Below are 17,504 nucleotides of genomic sequence, written 5' to 3' on the forward strand. Positions count from 1 at the left end.
GGACTCACTCTTAAAACCGTGTTTATGGAAGACAATCTTACCCGGCTACGAGGGATTGCGGAGGGAGAAGGAGAAGGAGAAGGAGAAGGAGAAGAAGGAGAAGAAGAAGGAGGAGGAGGAGGAGGAGGAGGAGGAGGAGGAGGAGGAGGAGGAGGAGGAGGAGGAGACCCATTTCTGCAGCACCAAGAGTTCTGCATAGCTCAGAAACCTACACCTCTTCCTTTCGTTGAAATGCACAGCTCCAGTTAAGGAGCCCAGGTGCTTTGCTGCTCTTGCGCAAAAAGACCTTCCACAGGTATTCCTTCCTCCCTCTCCATCCTGTTCCTTTTCTCGCCCCCCTCCCTTTCCATCCCTCCATCCCACCAGATTGTCAGCCCCCTCCTTGCCCGGGACTCCCCCGCCCCGCCCTCCCTGCCTATGCCCCGCCCACTCTGGACCAGGAGGCGTGGCTCCCCCCAAATCTGAGATGGGAGGCAGGAGGCTTTTAAAAGAGCCGCTTCAGGGCTTTCTGGGTTTTAATCGGTTCTCCCTGGCGGGGAGGAGGGTGGGCGATTTTTTAAGAGCCAGACGTTTCCACGAGGAGAAGATGCCCTCGTATTTCCTGAGTCCTTTCCAGGAGCTGGATGACGCTCTCTGCAAGGTAAGGTGTGTGTTTGTAGGATGCTGTTCTTAACTGCTGGACTTTCCCAGAAGTTCAGGAAAAGCGCTTTTCTGCCGGTTTATTTTTAGCCTTGCAACTTCCTCGTGTTGCTTAAGCCTCTGCAAACTCACTGCCCTTTTTTTAGCTGCCAGAAACCTTGGTAGTTAAAAATAGGGGGGGCAGGAGAAGGCAAGGAGTACTCTGAAAACTCATTTAAAACAGTGTTTTGTTTTTTGTTTTGTTTTGTTTTGTTTGCTGAGGGACTCTGCCCCTATTTTTATGCAAGCTATCAAAGTGTTTTAAGGAAACTGCAGCAAACTCTCCCCCTCCCCAGCTGTAACTTCGCTTGCAAAAATTAAAATAAAATAAAACCTCCAATTTGGAAGTTACTGGGCCAGATCAACAGGTCCAGACATCACTCAGCGTTGTCCAAGAATGCAAGGGTACCCAAGAAGTCTTCTGCTTTCTCCTGAGCTGCTTGCTTGGTGCATGGAGCGATCTTTCTGGATCACTGGATCCCATCATGATCTGTTATGTGCGTCGAAGGAATCCGCTCTCCTCTGGAGAGACTTCCTTCTTGCAGGGGGCAGCCACCACTGAAAAAACTGACCCATCGCTTTGGGCCTTTATACTGGGGGGGTTTTTTGCTGCAGTTATTTTTAGTCCACCTGTTGTTCTTCATCAAACCCTCTTCTCCTCCTGCCTCGCATTCTCTCTCTCCTCTTTCAGCATCCTATTTGCAAGGTTCCCTTTGGAACTCCCTGCCTCTTGATAATCAAGCAGGCGCCTTCGCTTTCCTCTATTTTTTTTTTTGGTGCATGCTAAAAATGTTTTTGTTTGGATGAGCCTGCCCAGCTGTTCAGAAAGCCGACGTGTGTTTCAGTCTGATTTGTGGGTTTTTGTGTTCCCAAACTTTTTTGGGCCACTGCCTGCTTGGGTTCCATAAACTCATCCCATGTACCCTCTACATTATTCAGAATAGCAGTTTGCACACCCCACTGAGGAAGATAATAACGTAATAAAACTCATATACAGTAATAAATAGTTTATTCCGACTCTTGATGTAAACTATTTAGTTCAAATAATTCAGCAAAATGTATGAACTTGATACCAGCGTTTCAAAGTCCGATAGTCGATGAACCTGGGACCAGATCCCTGGGATTTCCACCACGGAGGGAGGGTGGCAGAGGGGCCTTGCTTTTAAGAAATTATGGGGTGTGTATAAAGCAGTGTCTGGGTGTTAAATAGGGAGTTTTTGTGTTTTGGTAAAGGCTCCCTACCTCCCCATAATTTGAGCCTTGGCTGAGCCCCAGGCGGTATGTCTCTGTTCCGTTGGGGCCCTGAATTCGACTCGAGGTCTGCTTTTAGATGATGCTTCCTTCCTGCAAAGGTGAAGGAGACTTTGCCCCGCGAAAGGGAGGGAGAGATTCTGCACATTGCCTGCAAAATGGAGATGCACCAGGGGGTGTTGTGGACGTCACGCTGTGCCTGGACTTCATATCCCAGAAGCCCTTGCTGCTGGAGGGTGCCATGTTGGCTATGGTGCCTGACCGCATGTGAACTGGGGCAGCATCCTGCTGTGTTGTGTGGTGCTTAGTCCCAGGTCAGGGTGCACAGTTAGATATCTAGAGAGGTTCCCTGTTTGCGTGTAGCGTCTGCTGTGAACATGCTGGAAGGCCTTGGACACAGAGATTCCCCTTCCTGGTTCTTGCCCATCGGGTAATCGTGCTGGCCTACCTTACAGGGTTGTTTGTAAGGTAGAGATGGGGAACCCTCAGGGGTTCAACATCAATCTTGTTTCCTGCTTAGAACCAAATATTGAACGCAGCTGCATGTATAATTTTGTGTATTTGGGGAAAAATAAGGACCTAGCAGCTTTCCAAGTTAGTTAACAGTTTCCCTGAAGGGCAGCTTCTAAGTAAAGGTGTAACAGCCCCTCTGAGCCTGCCAGAATTGGAGACCCTTTGGGACATCAGTGCCCCACTTAGTCCTTGATCTGCTTGCAGAAATAAAGAGGTTATGGATGCATGCAAGTATTGGACAATGGTCTGCGACTGGTGGGTCGGGACCCCTTCCTGGGTCACGGCCTGATCCAAGGTGCAATTCTCCAGCAGCCCTACAACCATGCAAATACAGTGGTACCTCGGGTTAAGTACTTAATTCGTTCCGGAGGTCCGTTCTTAACCTGAAACTGTTCTTAACCTGACGCACCACTTTAGCTAATGGGGCCTCCTGCTGCCGCCGCGCGGTTTCTGTTCTCATCCTGAAGCAAAGTTCTTAACCTGAAGCACGATTTCTGTGTTAGCAGAGTCTGTAACCTGAAGTGTATGTAACCTGAAGCGTCTGTAACCCGAGGTACCACTGTATATGGTAAAAGACTAAGAAATTGGTCCCCAAATACACATTCAACGTGGGCCCTGCAACTGTAAAATGTTGGGGTCTGCCGGGTTAGAACGCCTGGCTGCAACTTTGGAAGTGTGTGGTTCAAAGCTGTCAACTTTCCCCTTTTCTCGCGAGGAATCCTATTTGGAATAATGGAATTTCACTTAAAGGGGAAAGTTGACAGCTATGCTTCAGCCGGTCAGGGCATTGCTGCTAACGTTGTATACAAAACAATGTCTGCATTGCAATGGGAGAGACAGAGAGAGAAGCGAAGTGAAAAACAACAACCCCAAAACCCACCATTTATCTTGTGCCTAATCGAAAGTTCTTAACGTACAGGAAATATTAGCAACATAGGAAGGAAGGTTTGTGGTTTGGCCTCTTCGGTTGGGGTGCAGGTTGGGCTGGAGGTGTTTGCATGTGATGGTATTCGGAATCGAGTGTGGAAATTTCCATCACAATTGGCGGTGACTCTCGGGAGCCATTGTGGTGAGACTTTTGTTCCCAATGCCCTGTCTGTTTCCCTGGCAACCTGTAGTATTGACCTGTAGCATATGGTCCTCCGTTGTGGGATAAAAGCCACTATTCAGAGCAGGATTTGCATCTTAGGGGCATCTGGAGGTACTTGTGGTGGTGGCTGGTACCTGCTGGACAGAGCAGGGCGATGTCTGCGTCACGGCCGAAGCGTTTCACACGCCGCACGGGCGCTCGCCCCCCAACAAAGTGCAAAAAGAGTAAGGAGCTGAGTTTCGCCCATGCTGAGAGAGAGATCCCAAAGGAGAACTCTGCTGGATCACGGCAACAGCCCATCTAAATAATAATAATACTTTATTATTTATACCCCGCCCATCTGGCTGGGCTTCCCCAGCCACTCTGGGCGGCTTCCAACACAATATTAAAATACAGTTATATATCAAACATTAAAAGCTTCCCTAAACAGGGCTGCCTTCAGATGTCTTCTAAATGTCAGGTAGTTCTTTATCTCTTTGACATCTGCTGGAAGGGCATTCCACAGGGAGGGCGCCACCACCAAGAAGGCCCTCTGCCTGGTTCCCTGTAACTTGGCTTCTCGCAATGAGGGAACCGCCAGAAGGCCCTCGGAGCTGGACCTCGGTGTCCGGGCAGAGCAATGGGGGTGCAGACGCTCCTTGAGGGATACTGGGCCTTTGAGGCCGTTTAGGGCTTTAAAGGTCAGCACCAACACTTTGAATTGTGCTCAGAAACGTCCTGGGAGCCAATATAGGTCTTACAGAACTGGTGTTATGTGGTCTCGGCGGCCGCTCCCAGTCACCAGTTTAGCTGCCACATTCTGGATTAGTTGTAGTTTCCAGGTCACCTTCAAAGGGAGCCCCACGTAGAGCGCATTGCAGGAGTCCAAGATGGAGAGAGCCAGAGCATGCACCACTCTGGCCAGACAGTCTGCGGGCAGGGAGGGTCTCACCCTGCGTGCCAGATGGAACTGGTAGACAGCTGCCCTGGACACAGAACTGACCTGCGCCTCCATGGACAGCTGTGAGTCCAAAATGACTCCCAGGCTGCACACCTGGTCCTTCAGGGGCACAGTTACCCCATTCAGGACCAGGGAGTCTAGTCCAGCACCCTGTTCTCAGTTTCCTAGGGGAACTATAGGAATCTGGATAGACTGGCTCTGCACCTGGAGGTTCTATAAGAACATCAGAATAGCGGGGCTGCCAGATCAAGCCAATGGCCCGTCTAGTCCAGCCTCCTGTTCTCACAGTGGCCAACCAGATGCCCACTATGGGAAACCCACAAGAGGACCTGAGTGCGAGAGCAACTCTCCCCTCTTGCAGCTTTCAGCAGCTGGTACCCAGACGCATTACTGCCTTCAAATGCAGACACAGCGCATAGCCATTATGGCTAGCTGCCATCAACAGCCCTCTCCTCCTCTAATCCTCTTCTAGAGCCATTCAATTTGGTGACCATCCCCTTCCCCTGTGGCAGGGAGTTCCATAGTTTAACCATGTGCTGAGTCAAGAAGGTAAAGGTAAAGGGACCCCTGACCGTTAGGGCCACTCGTGACCGACTCTGGGGTTGCGGCGCTCATCTCGCTTTACTGGCCGAGGGAGCCGGCGTACAGCTTCCGGGTCATGTGGCCAGCAGGACTAAGCCGCTTCTGGCGAACCAGAGCAGCGCACGGAAACGCCGTTTACCTTCCCGCCGGAGTGGTACCTATTTATCTACAGTGGTACCTCGGCTTACATACGCTTCAGGTTACAGATTTCGCTAACCCAGAAATATTACCTCAGGTTAATACGCCCCCCCCCCCGTCGCGGGGATTCGAACCGCCGACCTTCTGATCGGCAAGCCCTAGGCTCTGTGGTTTAACCCACAGCGCCACCCGTGTCCCGTTAACCTGAGGTACCACTGTAAGAAGAAGAAGAAGAAGAAGAAGAAGAAGAAGAAGAAGAAGAAGAAGAAGAAGAAGAAGAAGAAGAAGAAGAAGAAGAAGTTTATTATTTATACCCTGCCCATCTGGCTGGTTAACCCAGTCACTCTGGGCGGCTTCCAGCATTTCTAAAAACATTAGAAAAACCAAGCGTTAAAAACCTCCCGATACAGGACTGCCTTCAGATGCCTTCTAAAAGTTGTGTAGTTCTTTATCTCCTTGACTTCTGAAGCGAGGGTGCCACTACCGAGAAGGCCCTCTGCCTGGCTCCCTGTAACTTCGCTTCTCACAGTGAGGGAACTGCCAGAAGACCAGTAGTTGCAGAGGGTCTTCTCGGTGGTGGCACCCACCCTGTGGAACGTCCTCTCACCAGATGTCAAGCCAATAAACAACTATTTTACTTTTAAAAGACAACCGAAGGCAGCCCTGTTTAGGGAAGTTTTAAAATTATTATTATTATTATTAGACCTCTACCTGGGGTATTTCGAACACTGCCAGGGAGCAAAACATTAAGATGCCTCTGCTGCCCCTTGGCCACAATGGTTGCCGTGAACAATGGGAGCTGAAGTCCGTCAATATTTGGAGGGTCTCGCATTACTCACCCTTGATTTCAAGGCTTCTCCCCTGGATGCCATCCTGAGGTGCTAGGCCAGGCAGGTGTCATCCGCCCAGCGACCAGATGGAGATCCATTTAGTTAATAGCATCCTCTGGGGCGAGCTGCCTCCGTCTGAGGGATTTGCAGAGGGAGAGTGCGGCCACAAGCTTGTCCCTCGCGGGGGAAACCCAGGGAGGGCTCAGAGCGGCTGGCCTGGGCTTAGACGTTGCCGGATTGCGCAGCTCAAAACAATTAGCCCACCGGGAGGACGAGTCAGCCGGCAAATCGCTTCCTCCTCTGCGTCACTTGGCGCGAGAGAGTAGCCCTGGTCCCTGGAGGTCAAGCGTTGAGAATGGGAGAATTCTTTGCCTGCGGAGAAGTGTAGAAGTCATAGTTGCATCGGGGACTTGCATGGAATTATAGAATCGTAGAAATGTGGGGTTGGAAGGGACCCCCAAGGGACATCTAGTCCCACCCGCTGCAATGCAGGAATCTCAGCTCAAGCATCCATGACAGATGGCCGTCCATCCTCTGCTCAAAAATCTCCAAGGAAGGAGAGTCCACAACTTCACGAGGGAGACTGTTCCACAGCTCTTACTGTCAGAAAGTTTTTCTGAGTGTTTAGTCGGAATCTCCTTTCCTGTAACTTGAAGCCATGGGTTCGAATCCTACCCTCCGAAGCAGGAGAAAACAAGCTTGCTCCCTCTTTCATGTGACGGCCCTTGAGATGTTTGAAGTTGGCCATCATATCTCCTCTCAGTCTCTTCTTTTCGTGGCTAATCAGTACGTTTGCAAGCACAAGTCGAAGGGTTGGTGCTGACCTTGAAAGCCCTAAACGGCCTCAGTCCTGTATACCTGAAGGAGCGTCTCCACCCCCATCGTTCTGCCCGGACACTGAGGTCTAGATCTGAGGGCCTTCTGGCGGTTCCCTCATTGCGAAAAGTGAGGTTACAGGGAACCAGGCAGAGGGCCTTCTCGGTGGTGGCGCCCTCCCATCAGATGCAAAGGAAATAAACAACTAACTGACTTTTAGAAGATACAGGGACGTTTTTAATGTTTAATGCTGTATTGTGTTTTTAGCATTCGGTTGGGAGCTGCCCAGAGTGGCTTGAGAAACCCAGACAGATGGGCGGGGTATAAATAATGCATTATCATCATCATCATCATCATCATCATCATCATCATCATACCCAACTCCTTCAACCATTCCTCATAAGGCTTGGTTTACCGACCCCTGGTCATCTTGGTTGCCCTCCTTTGCACACCTTCCAGCTTGTCGGCATCCTTCTTAAATTCCAGAGCCCAGAACTGGACACAGGACTCCAGGTGTGTTCTGACCAAGGCAGAATAGAGCGGGATTATTACTTCCCTCGATCTGGACTTCTGTTGATGCAGCCCAGAATAGCATTCGCCTTTTTTGCTGCTGCATTACTCCATTGACTTGGGTTTAGCTCTCCCCAGTCTAGCCTGATGCCTTCATTAGATATCTTCAGCTGCCAGGTGAAAACCTTCCTTTTTAACCAGGTCTGTGGCTTTTACCATCTATGGCCTTTTAGAGTGAGTGGCATGTCTTGATTCCTGCATTGCAGGGGGTTGGACTAGATGACCCTTGAGGTCCCTTCCAACTCTACAATTCTATTATCCTCTCTCCTCTGGCTTTAATGTACTGTATTTTTCGCTCCATAAGACGCACCTGACCATAAGATGCACCTAGTTTTTAGAGGAGGAAAACAAGAAAAAAAATATTCTGAACGAAACAGTAGATGTATGATTTTTGTGGTTCATGCTGTGGCCACAGACATGTGATCTGATGGTGAATTTGGGGTGACACAATGCAAAAATCCTGAAGATCCATGAGCTTTTACCTCCCCCCTCCCAGGCAGCCTCCTTTATCGCTAGCATCCCTTATCTCCCTCCCGATCCCACCGACCAGCTGTTTCCTTTCAACACTCCCTTCCCTCTTCTTTGCCTTAGTCTTTTCCTTAGCTGGAGCAGTTTTTTGCTCCTCCTTTTCTTGTAATTCCTCTCCTCATTGCTTTAGTCTTCCTGTTTCCCCCCTTTGCAAGTTTGCTGTCTTTACCTCCCCGCTTCCAGGCAGCCTCCTTTATCTCTAACGTCCTTTATCTCTCTCCGATCGGCAAACGATCGGCAGCTTCGTTTCAACACCCACTTCCCTCTTTCAAAAAAAGAGAGCATGATCTGCGTTTTGCCCCTGGGCAATTCGGCTCCAGGGACCACACATTCGCTCCATAAGACGCACAGACAGTTCCCCTTTTTAGGAAGAAAAAAGTGCGTCTTATGGAGCGAAAAATACGTTAAGTTATGTTTGTGTTTTCCATTTTTCTGTACATCGCTTGTGAGTTGCCATTTTTCTGTACATCGCTTGTGAGTTGCCTGTGGCCAAAAAAACCAGCGACTGATAAATTCAATTCTCATAATATTCCCCCAATTCCCTCTTTCGTAGACATTCCTGAGCCTGAACCTGAACGAGGACGACAACAGCCCGGATGCAAGGCGTTTCCTCCGGTTCCAGCGCACCTTCTCCGCCTGCCCTGTCGCCCTCTCGGCTTCCGGCTTCGAAGGAACCGGCTGTGCGGCGCACCCGGCCGACGCTGTCACTCCCCACGCGGCCGCGGCCGGTCTGAGCGACCCAGCGTGGCCCCTGCAGCAGCTGTGGGGCCGGGACTCTGAGCTGCCGCCCACATCCCTCCAGCGCATCCCCTTCCGAGCGGACCGCTCGACCAGCCTGATCGAGGGCTGCTGCCACGGCGACGCCAAGCCGCCCTCGTCCCGCTACAAGACGGAGCTGTGCCGCACCTTTGAGGAGAGCGGCGTCTGCAAGTACGGGGCCAAGTGCCAGTTTGCCCACGGCGCGGCCGAGCTGCGGGGACTCAGCCGCCACCCCAAGTACAAGACGGAGCCTTGCCGCACCTTCCACACCTCGGGCATCTGCCCTTACGGCGCACGCTGCCACTTCATCCACAACGCAGAGGAGCGCCGCGTGCCGCCCCCGCGGGCACCCTTGCCGACTCACCACTGCCCCGCCGCTGATCCCTTGCCTGCGGGCCCCCGCCTTCTGGAGACCTCCTTCCCTCGCGACGCTCTGATCCAGCCGACTCTCACCTGCCCCCTCCATGCTGCCGCCGGAGCCGCTCGGGGGTCCCTGCCCTGCCCCTTCGCCTTCCCAGCCCTACTGACACTGCAGAAGAGCCTTTCCGCCGACTCCCTCTCCGACCAGGAAGACTCCGGGAGTTCGGGGGGCAGCAGTGGGTCAGAATCCCCGGGGCTGGGCCCGCTGGGCCGCCGGCTGCCCATCTTCAGCCAGATCTCTGTCTCCGACGACTGAAGGGGCGTTTCGAGGTTGGGAGAAGAAACTGAGGCATGGAGAGAAAGATGCGAGATTTCCCTTGTCCGCACCCAGAGAGAGCTGGAGGCAACTAGGAGCCTCTGCTCTTTGTGTGTGGACGCCCACCTGACTTTCCACCTCTGCTTAAACAGGTTCGCTAGGTTCCTGCACCGATTCAAAAACCTCATCAACGTGTTTATCCAGAGGCAACAGTGTGTGTTTTTGTATGCTGTTGGGGGGGGGGGGAAGAGGTGTGTCTTTCTCAGACCACTTCCAGCGCTCTTAAAAATGGTCTGCTTTCTCTAGATATCCTGAGTTGTTTAGGAAGACTCTTTTTTTATGCTGTCGATGATTTTATTTTTTTTGTTTGATAAAAGAACTGACGTTTCTCAAGCAATGGACTGAGATGAACAACTTCTGCGCTATTGCTGGTTTTCTCTGCTTGAGGGAGGGATCAAGGAAATTATATGCAGAGTGAGAAGGAAGTGGAAACACGAGAACAGGCAACGTTCTGGTTGCTGCGATAGTTTTACAGAGAGTGGCCGGGGACATGTGGGAAGTCTGGAGCAAAGCCGACTCCATGGAACGTGGCAAGTTTTTTGTGGCGTCCAGAAAGGTGTTGTTTTCCGCCGGGCTACTCACATTTTCTCAGGGTAACCTCCCCCAACTTGATGCTCATATTTTGGACTACAATTCCCATTATCCACAGTCATCATTGCATATGGCTGGGAGTTGTAGTCTGAAAGCTCTGGCGTGGGCACCAAGTTGGGGAAATCTGTCTTAGGGCCTTGGCAAAAAACATATATTGTGACCCGTGAATTATTGGGTTCTGTTTCTGACTCCAAAAGATTTGCATAACTTTATTTCGATACCGTTGGGATGTAGTCAACCAAATCCTACACAGAGTAGACCCACTAGCATTCAGGGACCTAAGTCGGCAGTGTTCCTTATCTCCAGTTGGTCTACTCTGTGTAGCGCTAGCATTGGATACGACCCTGAATGTTGGCTCCTGTCTCCATGAGAGAAGGGGCCGATGAATCTGCAGCTACTTATGCTTTTTGTCTTTTTGAAGTTGCAATATGGAAAACCTTAATTTTGGTGGTTGCTTTCCTCACCCCCCAAATAAGCCTTAAGCAAGGGTTTTCCTTTCTGTTGTTTCAGCTGAGGATCTGGCAGCATGCAAAAATGGAAAGCCAAGAACTTTCTTACTACGGGCAGAGAAGCTGGAGGACGAAACGGACAGAACGAAAAACTTAAACTGACAAATACTCGTTTGCCAAGATCTCTCTCTCTCTCTCCCTCTCTCCCTCTCTGACTTTACTGAGGGGGTGGGAGAAATGGGAAAGAAGACCTTGAAAACTGACCAGAGACCAAAAGCATTTTTTAATTTTTAAGGGAGTGGCGACACATTGGAATCGGAACTCTTCCTACAAATTTGGGTGCTCAGAGGAAAGAATGTTGGATATTTCTGAATGGCTGGGTGAGGAAGAAGGCGGAGTGGGTGTGGAGAAGAGATTGTATTAACGGTGGGTTTCGCATTTTCTCAGGCCAAACACCCAAGTGCTTCTTAATTTATTCATTTTTGCAGAGCAGGTTGGGAAGATGAGTTGGGTCCAAGGATGGAGGCCACTGGGCGGTGCCAACTGCAACTGGGATTTTCCCATCAGCCCTTGCAGGGTCTGATGGGAGATGCTGTCCCAAACATCTGGAGGGACCCCAGATTGCGTCTTGGGCTGGCCCTCCGGTTTTTGCAACGGAAACAGCAGCCCTTCGCCGCCTTCTTTCCATGGCAAGCGTGTGGCTTGTTTGGAAACTCTCGGTCGCACTAGTATGTCAACACAACACTGTTTTTTTGGGCTCATGCCCGGGTCTCTGGCGCGTTCCCTGATAAAAAAGATCTAGAAAACAGTGTCTGCAGACTCAAAAATGGGTTGAGAGGGTTCTCCTTTTCGCCATCACCCCTGATGCAAATGGCAGAGCCCTGCTAAAAACTGCTAAAATCCGTCTTTTGAAACCGCCTTCAAATCTCCAAGATTGAGGGGGGGGGGGAGACGGGGAGCGGGGTCGTTGTCTGTCTCCTGCATTAATTCTCTCATCCCCTTATTGCACAGCCGGTCTTCTTAAAGAGCCAGACCACCTGTGCCCTTCACAATAATGCTTCTGTAGTGGGGACAGGATTAGCCCCCAAGTTTGTGTGTGTGTTTTTAAAAAAAGATATTCTCTTCAGTTTTTTTGAAGAAAGTGCGGTATTTCCTCCACAGGGACGACGACGACTTCTTTTTTTCCTTTAAAATATAAGGGGAATTTTGCAGGTTCGGATTATTTTGCATGGAACAGGAGGAAAGGAAGGGTTTCCATTCTCGAATTCCCTTTCAATCTCTATTTGTGCATGAGTGAGGGTTCTCATAATTTTTTTCAGGAGCTTGGTGGGCGAATTGCACCTCTCATAACCGAGCTAATATTTTTGTGCACCGGAAAACAATCCTTAATCTTGTGCTGGTTTTGCAGCTCATTCTTCCAAGGAATGTTTGATGTGTGGAGCACAGGAACACATTGTGTTGCCTGAGATTGTGGGCGATTCCTACCTACACAAGTTCTGTGTATGGAGAAAGCATATCAGGCGATAAACTGTCTCCAGGGAGTGGGAATCTGGGATAGAGAACCTCGGAATTGGCAAAACTCCACCCTGAATCCTTAATATATTGTAAGCTATTTATTGCATCCTTTTTTAAAAAATATATGAAGGTTATTTCTGATATTTGGAACCAAATATTATTTTGTTCTCCTTTTTATAGAAGTGTGTAAAAGGTTCTTAGTTTATCTGCTAACTTTAAAAATTGAAAAAGCCAACGTCTGCCTTAATTTTGTCCGTGTCGGGGGAATATTCAGTATTAACTTATTGCTTGTTTGTGTCTTTTTATTTATAGTCTCTCTTTCCCCTTTCGTTAACGGGTTTCTGTGTTAATCAGAACGACTTTTAAAATGGATGCGTCTGCATTTCCGGTTTGATCCTGTCGTAATAAAGTCTGTCTAATTTTAAGCTCTCTCGTCTTGATTTTTTCAAAAATGAAAACCTCAATCTGAACCTGCTAGAACCTACCAGGTTGCTCAGGCAGACTTGAAGGTAAATGTGGGTGAACTTTGAGCTCCACGTACATGGATAAAATATTTTCTATGTTTTTAGCTTTTCTTCTTTTTTTAGCTGCATCTTCGGGTCTTCATTTGCAAAGCTGCCTTGAGTCTGGGCTAAGCTTAAAGGCAGGATAGAAATGTAAATGATAATGAATTAAGAAGCATCAGCATTCTTCAATCAAATCCAAGCCTGCGAGGGTCAGGTCTCATGCAAGGCAAGGATCTCACCTGCGGTGAATTTGTGCAACCCTCCCCAAAAATAACCCTCTCTTTTTTTCGCCTCCAGCCACACTGTAAAATCTTTTTGTGCATTTTCTCCAGGCCTCGCCGGCTGCTTCTTTGAATCCATAACAGATGTTCGGGGCTTTGCAGCGAGTTTTCCCAGCGATCCATCTTCCTGCCCTGCCTCCCCCTTTCTTGCGAGAACAAAAGGCGTGCTTGTTTTATTTTATTTTTAAAGGAAGAATCGCCGTCCCCTGTGATGTCGGGATGCCCAGAGATTCTCAAACCCACCCCCCACACACCCCGGCTTGCCTTTCTGCCCCCACAAAAGTGCACAGCCTTGCGGGAATGGCCCCAGAACACAAAAGCCCCACAGGCAGCCTGGGAGAGGAGGGGTTCAAGAGATCAACCCTCCCTAAAACACCCTCACCCTAGACTACTGATCCCCATAAGCAGGGCTGAATCGCCCAGGCTCACTGCTATCCCAGGGATGAAAAAGAAAACACTACTAACAGATCTGTTTGGGTGAGGACTGTTCAGTGCCAGATTTGCATACAGTGGTACCTCGGGTTACAGACTCTTCAGGTTACAGATGCTTCAGGTTACAGACTCCGCTAACCCAGAAAAAAGTACCTTGGGTTAAGAACTTTGCTGCAGGATGAGAACAGAAATTGTGCTCTGGCAGCACAGCGACAGCTGGAGGCCCCATTAGCTAAAGTGGTGCTTCAGGTTAAGAACAGTTTCAGGTTAAGAACAGGCCTCCGGAACAAATTAAGTACTTAACCCGAGGTACCACTGTATAAGCTAAATAAGCTCTAGCTAAGGGCCCCACTCTCTTGGGGACCCCCAAAAAATTTAAAGGGGGAAAAAACTGGGTGTGAATTTCCAAAATATGAGATAAAAAACAAATGAAGTAAAACCTACGTACAGCAACTGTGTTTTGTGTTGTGTCGGCTCCTATGATGTAAGTCACGGGCCCCGCCTGCTAGCCTGCTCCCTCAAATATCCCTGGTTTGCTCATTTCTAGGAGAGCGCAAAATATGGTCTGAAGCTCAACATCAAAACAACGAAGATCATGGCCACTTGTCCCATCACCTCCTGGCAAATAGAAGGGGAAGAAATGGAGGCAGTGAGAGATTTTACTTTCTTGGGCTCCATGATCACTGCAGGTGGTGATAGCAGTCACTTCTTGGGAGAAAAGTTATGATAAACCTGGACAGCATCTTAAAAAGCAGAAACATCACCTTGCCAACAAAGGTCTGCATAGTTAAAGCTATCATTTTCCCAGTAGTGATGTGTGGAAGTGAGAGCTGGACCACAAAGAAGGCTGATCGCCGAAGAATGGATGCTTTTGAATTCTGGTGCTGGAGGAGACTCTTGAGAGTCCCATGGACTGCAAGAAGATCAGACCTATCCGTTCTGAAGAAAATCAGCCCTGAGTGCTCACTGGAAGGACAGATCCTGAAGCTGAGGCTCCAAGACTTTGGCCACCTCATAAGAAGAGAAGACTCCCTGGAAAAGACCCTGATGTTGGGAAAGATGGAGGGCACAAGGAGAAGGGGACGACAGAGGACGAGATGGTGGGACAGTGTTCTCGAAGCTGTCAGCATGAGTCTGACCAAAGTGCGGGAGGCAGTGGAAGACAGGAGTGCCTGGCGTGCTCTGGTCCAGGGGGTCACGAAGAGGTGGACACGACTAAACGACTAAACAACAACAACAACAAATATATAGGGTGCCTACATTCTGCATGTGCAAATGGCTTGAGATACTGATTAGGTCCATAAATGACCATATAGCATCTATTCAACACAAAAAACAGTGACGATTCATTGTTGACAAAGGACAGCTGGACATATAAAGGGCCCCATTACCTTCAGTAGCTTAGGGCCTCATCAAACCTAAATCCAGCCCTGGGACTGTTAACAAGCAGTAGGGACCCCTCAAGGTCATCCATCTGGACCCCGAATGTCATGGGAAACTTGCACTTTAACTGCTAAAAGGTTAGCCTACAGTAGCACGGGTCTCCGGTTTTCCTGAAGTTGAAGTCAATGGCTGCTAGCCAGGACGGCTCTCCATCAGTAGCCCATTCCTCATCCTAATATAGACTTTTCCCTCTCCCAGAATAGGCCTGTTGCAACAATTGCATGCACCGCCCATGTCTTTCCAAGCTGCTGCAGATCCTGTTTGCAAAACCAAAGGGTCCACACCCTTTCCTTGAACTTCTTTCTTAACTGGGTTACCGGAAAGTTGACTGGAGCTGGGTACACACGCCTAAACCTTTAAACTGGTATGCCCTGCAGAGGATCTTATGAACAACCATCGTTTAGAGGTCCCGGGCCCTAAGGAAGTCAGACTATCCTCCACCAGGGCCAGGGCCTTCTCAGTGGTGGCTCCGACCTGGTGGAATGCTCTGTCCCAGGAGACTAGGGCCCTGCAGGATTTAACCTCCTTCTGCCGGGCCTGTAAGACAGAGCTATTCCACCTGGCCTTTAATTTGAATTCAGCCTGATCTTTTATTTCCCTTCTCTTCCCTCACCCTCCCCTTTTATGAAGATCCCCCACTCTGAGACCCCACAGATAATTCTCCCCGGTCTCCTCGAGGGCCCAAGTAGGACCAATTCAGCCAGCTAGCCCTGGGGATTATCTGATTGATTTTTGAATTTTATTGTTATTCATGTTTTCACACTGTATTTTATGCTAATTTTATAATTAAGTGTTTTAAATTTGTTGTTAGCCGCCCTGAGCCCGGTTTTTTAACCGGGAAGGGTGGGGTATAAATTTATTATTATTATTATTAAATGACATTCAGGGTGCCTTCTCCTCATCACAGAACTATGGGTGCTGTAGTTCACCCCTCACAGAACTACAATTCCCAGAAACCCTTTTTTAGAAACACCCTGCAGTGCCCAGAATTGGGCTTTAGGGCTGCCTTAAAGGGCCGTGTCTCTGAAGCTAACATCACCCTGACAGCAGGTATTATAATATTTTTCTTCTTGAGCTTCTTTACACACCAAAAGCAGGCAGGGGGGTTGCATCTGAGCTGCAAGCCTTGAATTCAGGAACCGGAGGCGAATCCAGACTTTTTTTTTTTAAAAAAAGTAGCTCTTGCTGCAACAAAATGTTGCAGTGCTAAGAGGGGGTGCTTCTGTGCAGGGCTTCAACCATCCTGGAAAAGGAGCTTTGTCTTGCAGGGCTATCAGGGGCAACTGGGGACCGCCGAGGCTGGTGGGGTAAAGGGTAGGACAGCCCTGGTAGTAAGACTGTAAGAGGAAAGTGCTGGATCAGACCAGCCTCCTCTTCTCATAGCTGCCAATGGGAATCCTGCAAGCAGGATTCGAACGCGAGGCTTGCTGTGGTCCCCAACAACTGGTTTTCAGAAGCACTGCTGTCTCCAAAGGAGGAGACACAGCATAGCCTTTGGGGCTAGTGTACATCCATAATTTTCTTATGCAGAATAGCAAATCCTGGCCTCACCCTGGCCATTGGCATGCAATTGTCAGGCTGTGAGTACACAAGTTTTCTCTCTCTTTTAATTTGCAAGACTACACACTTCTGAAGCTCAACATCAAAAGAACTAAGATCATGGCCACTGGTCCCATCACCTCCTGGCAAATAGAAGGGGACGAAATGGAGGCAGTGAGAGATTTTACTTTCTGGGGCTCCATGATCACTGCAGATGGTGACAGCAGCCATGAAATTAAAAGACGCCTGCTCCTTGGGAGAAAAGCGATGAAAAACCTAGACAGCATCTTAAAAAGCAGAGACATCACCTTGCCAACAAAGGTCCGTATAGTTCAAGATATGGTTTTCCCAGTGGTGATTTATGGAAGTGAGAGCTGGACCATAAAGAAGGCTGATCGCCGAAGAATGGATGCAGTTAGTTAGTTAGTTGTAAATGGAATTTAAACAGTGTGTCCACATTTGATACGCTGCTATATAATCCAGCAATGTTCTTTCCCATGGTCCAGATCCTCCTTCTTACTCGCAAGGAGTTCAGTGAAGCTTCCCAGCACATTAAAAAAATGTTCCTTTCACACATCATCTGCAATCCTGAACCTACTTACCTGTGAGTGAAATTGACAGGGCTGACTTCTGAGTAGACGTGGTTCAGATCGCCCCGTGAATCCTTTTCATCGCTCCCTTGGTGAGAGTTAAGAGCATAAGAACTTGGTCAGTTGCCCATGAGACATTTAGTCCCGGGGTTGTGGGTTTGAGCCCATGTTGGGTGAAAGACTGCTGCCTTGCCAGGGGTTGGTCTAGATGACCCTCATGTTCCCATCCAACTCTACGGTTCTAAGAAGGGGCTCCTGGATTGGCCCATCTAGTCCAGCAACCTCACAGCGGCCAACCAGATACAGTGTGTAGTTCCTATGGAACTCACTGCGACAGGAAACAGTCATGGCCACCAACCTAGATAATAATATAATAATAATTTATTCTTTATACCCCGCCCATCTGGCTGGGCTTCCCCAGCCACTCTGGGCGGCTTCCAACAAAATATTAAAATACAGTAATACATCAAACATCAAAAGCTTCCCTAAACAGGGCGGCCTTCAGATGTCTTCGAAAAGTCTGGTACTTGTTCTTCTCTTTGACATCTGGTGGGAGGGTGTTCCACAGGGCGGGCGCCACCACCGAGAAGGCCCTCTGCCTGGTTCCCTGTAACCTCACTTCTCGCAGCGAGGGAACCGCCAGAAGGCCCTCGGTGCTGGACCTCAGTGTCCGGGTAGAACGATGGAGGTGGAGACTCTCCTGCAGGTCTATTGGGCCTTTGAGGCC

General features: G+C 49.3%; 1 protein-coding gene and 1 long non-coding RNA gene across 2 annotated transcripts; one reads left to right on the top strand and one right to left on the bottom strand.

The window, feature by feature from the left end:
- Positions 1-516: 516 nt before the first annotated feature.
- LOC310768901 (mRNA decay activator protein ZFP36L2-B-like) lies at positions 517-12,411 on the top strand. The gene is made up of 2 exons (XM_083627802.1): positions 517-640; positions 8,490-12,411. The coding sequence occupies exons 1-2, from the start codon at positions 587-589 to the stop codon at positions 9,369-9,371; spliced, it is 936 nt and encodes a 311-aa protein (XP_083483928.1). The 5' UTR covers positions 517-586; the 3' UTR covers positions 9,372-12,411.
- LOC310769248 lies at positions 1,671-17,144 on the bottom strand. Its single transcript, XR_014551571.1, has 3 exons — positions 16,790-17,144; positions 5,904-6,394; positions 1,671-3,832 (listed from the first exon to the last, which is right to left on the bottom strand). It is a non-coding gene; the product is annotated as an uncharacterized lncRNA (long non-coding RNA).
- Positions 17,145-17,504: the final 360 nt, after the last annotated feature.

This window comes from Podarcis filfolensis (genome assembly GCF_964270895.1).
Source record: "Podarcis filfolensis genome assembly, chromosome: 8".
NCBI classification, from domain to species: domain Eukaryota; kingdom Metazoa; phylum Chordata; class Lepidosauria; order Squamata; family Lacertidae; genus Podarcis; species Podarcis filfolensis.

What these genes read in the sequence shown, in the direction of transcription:
- LOC310768901 (XM_083627802.1), top strand. Translation starts at nt 587, where the DNA reads ATGCCCTCGTATTTCCTGAGTCCTTTCCAGGAGCTGGATGACGCTCTC. An exon ending in TGGATGACGCTCTCTGCAAG is followed by an intron (nt 641 to 8,489) that starts GTAAGGTGTGTG and finishes CCTCTTTCGTAG; the next exon opens with ACATTCCTGAGCCTGAACCT.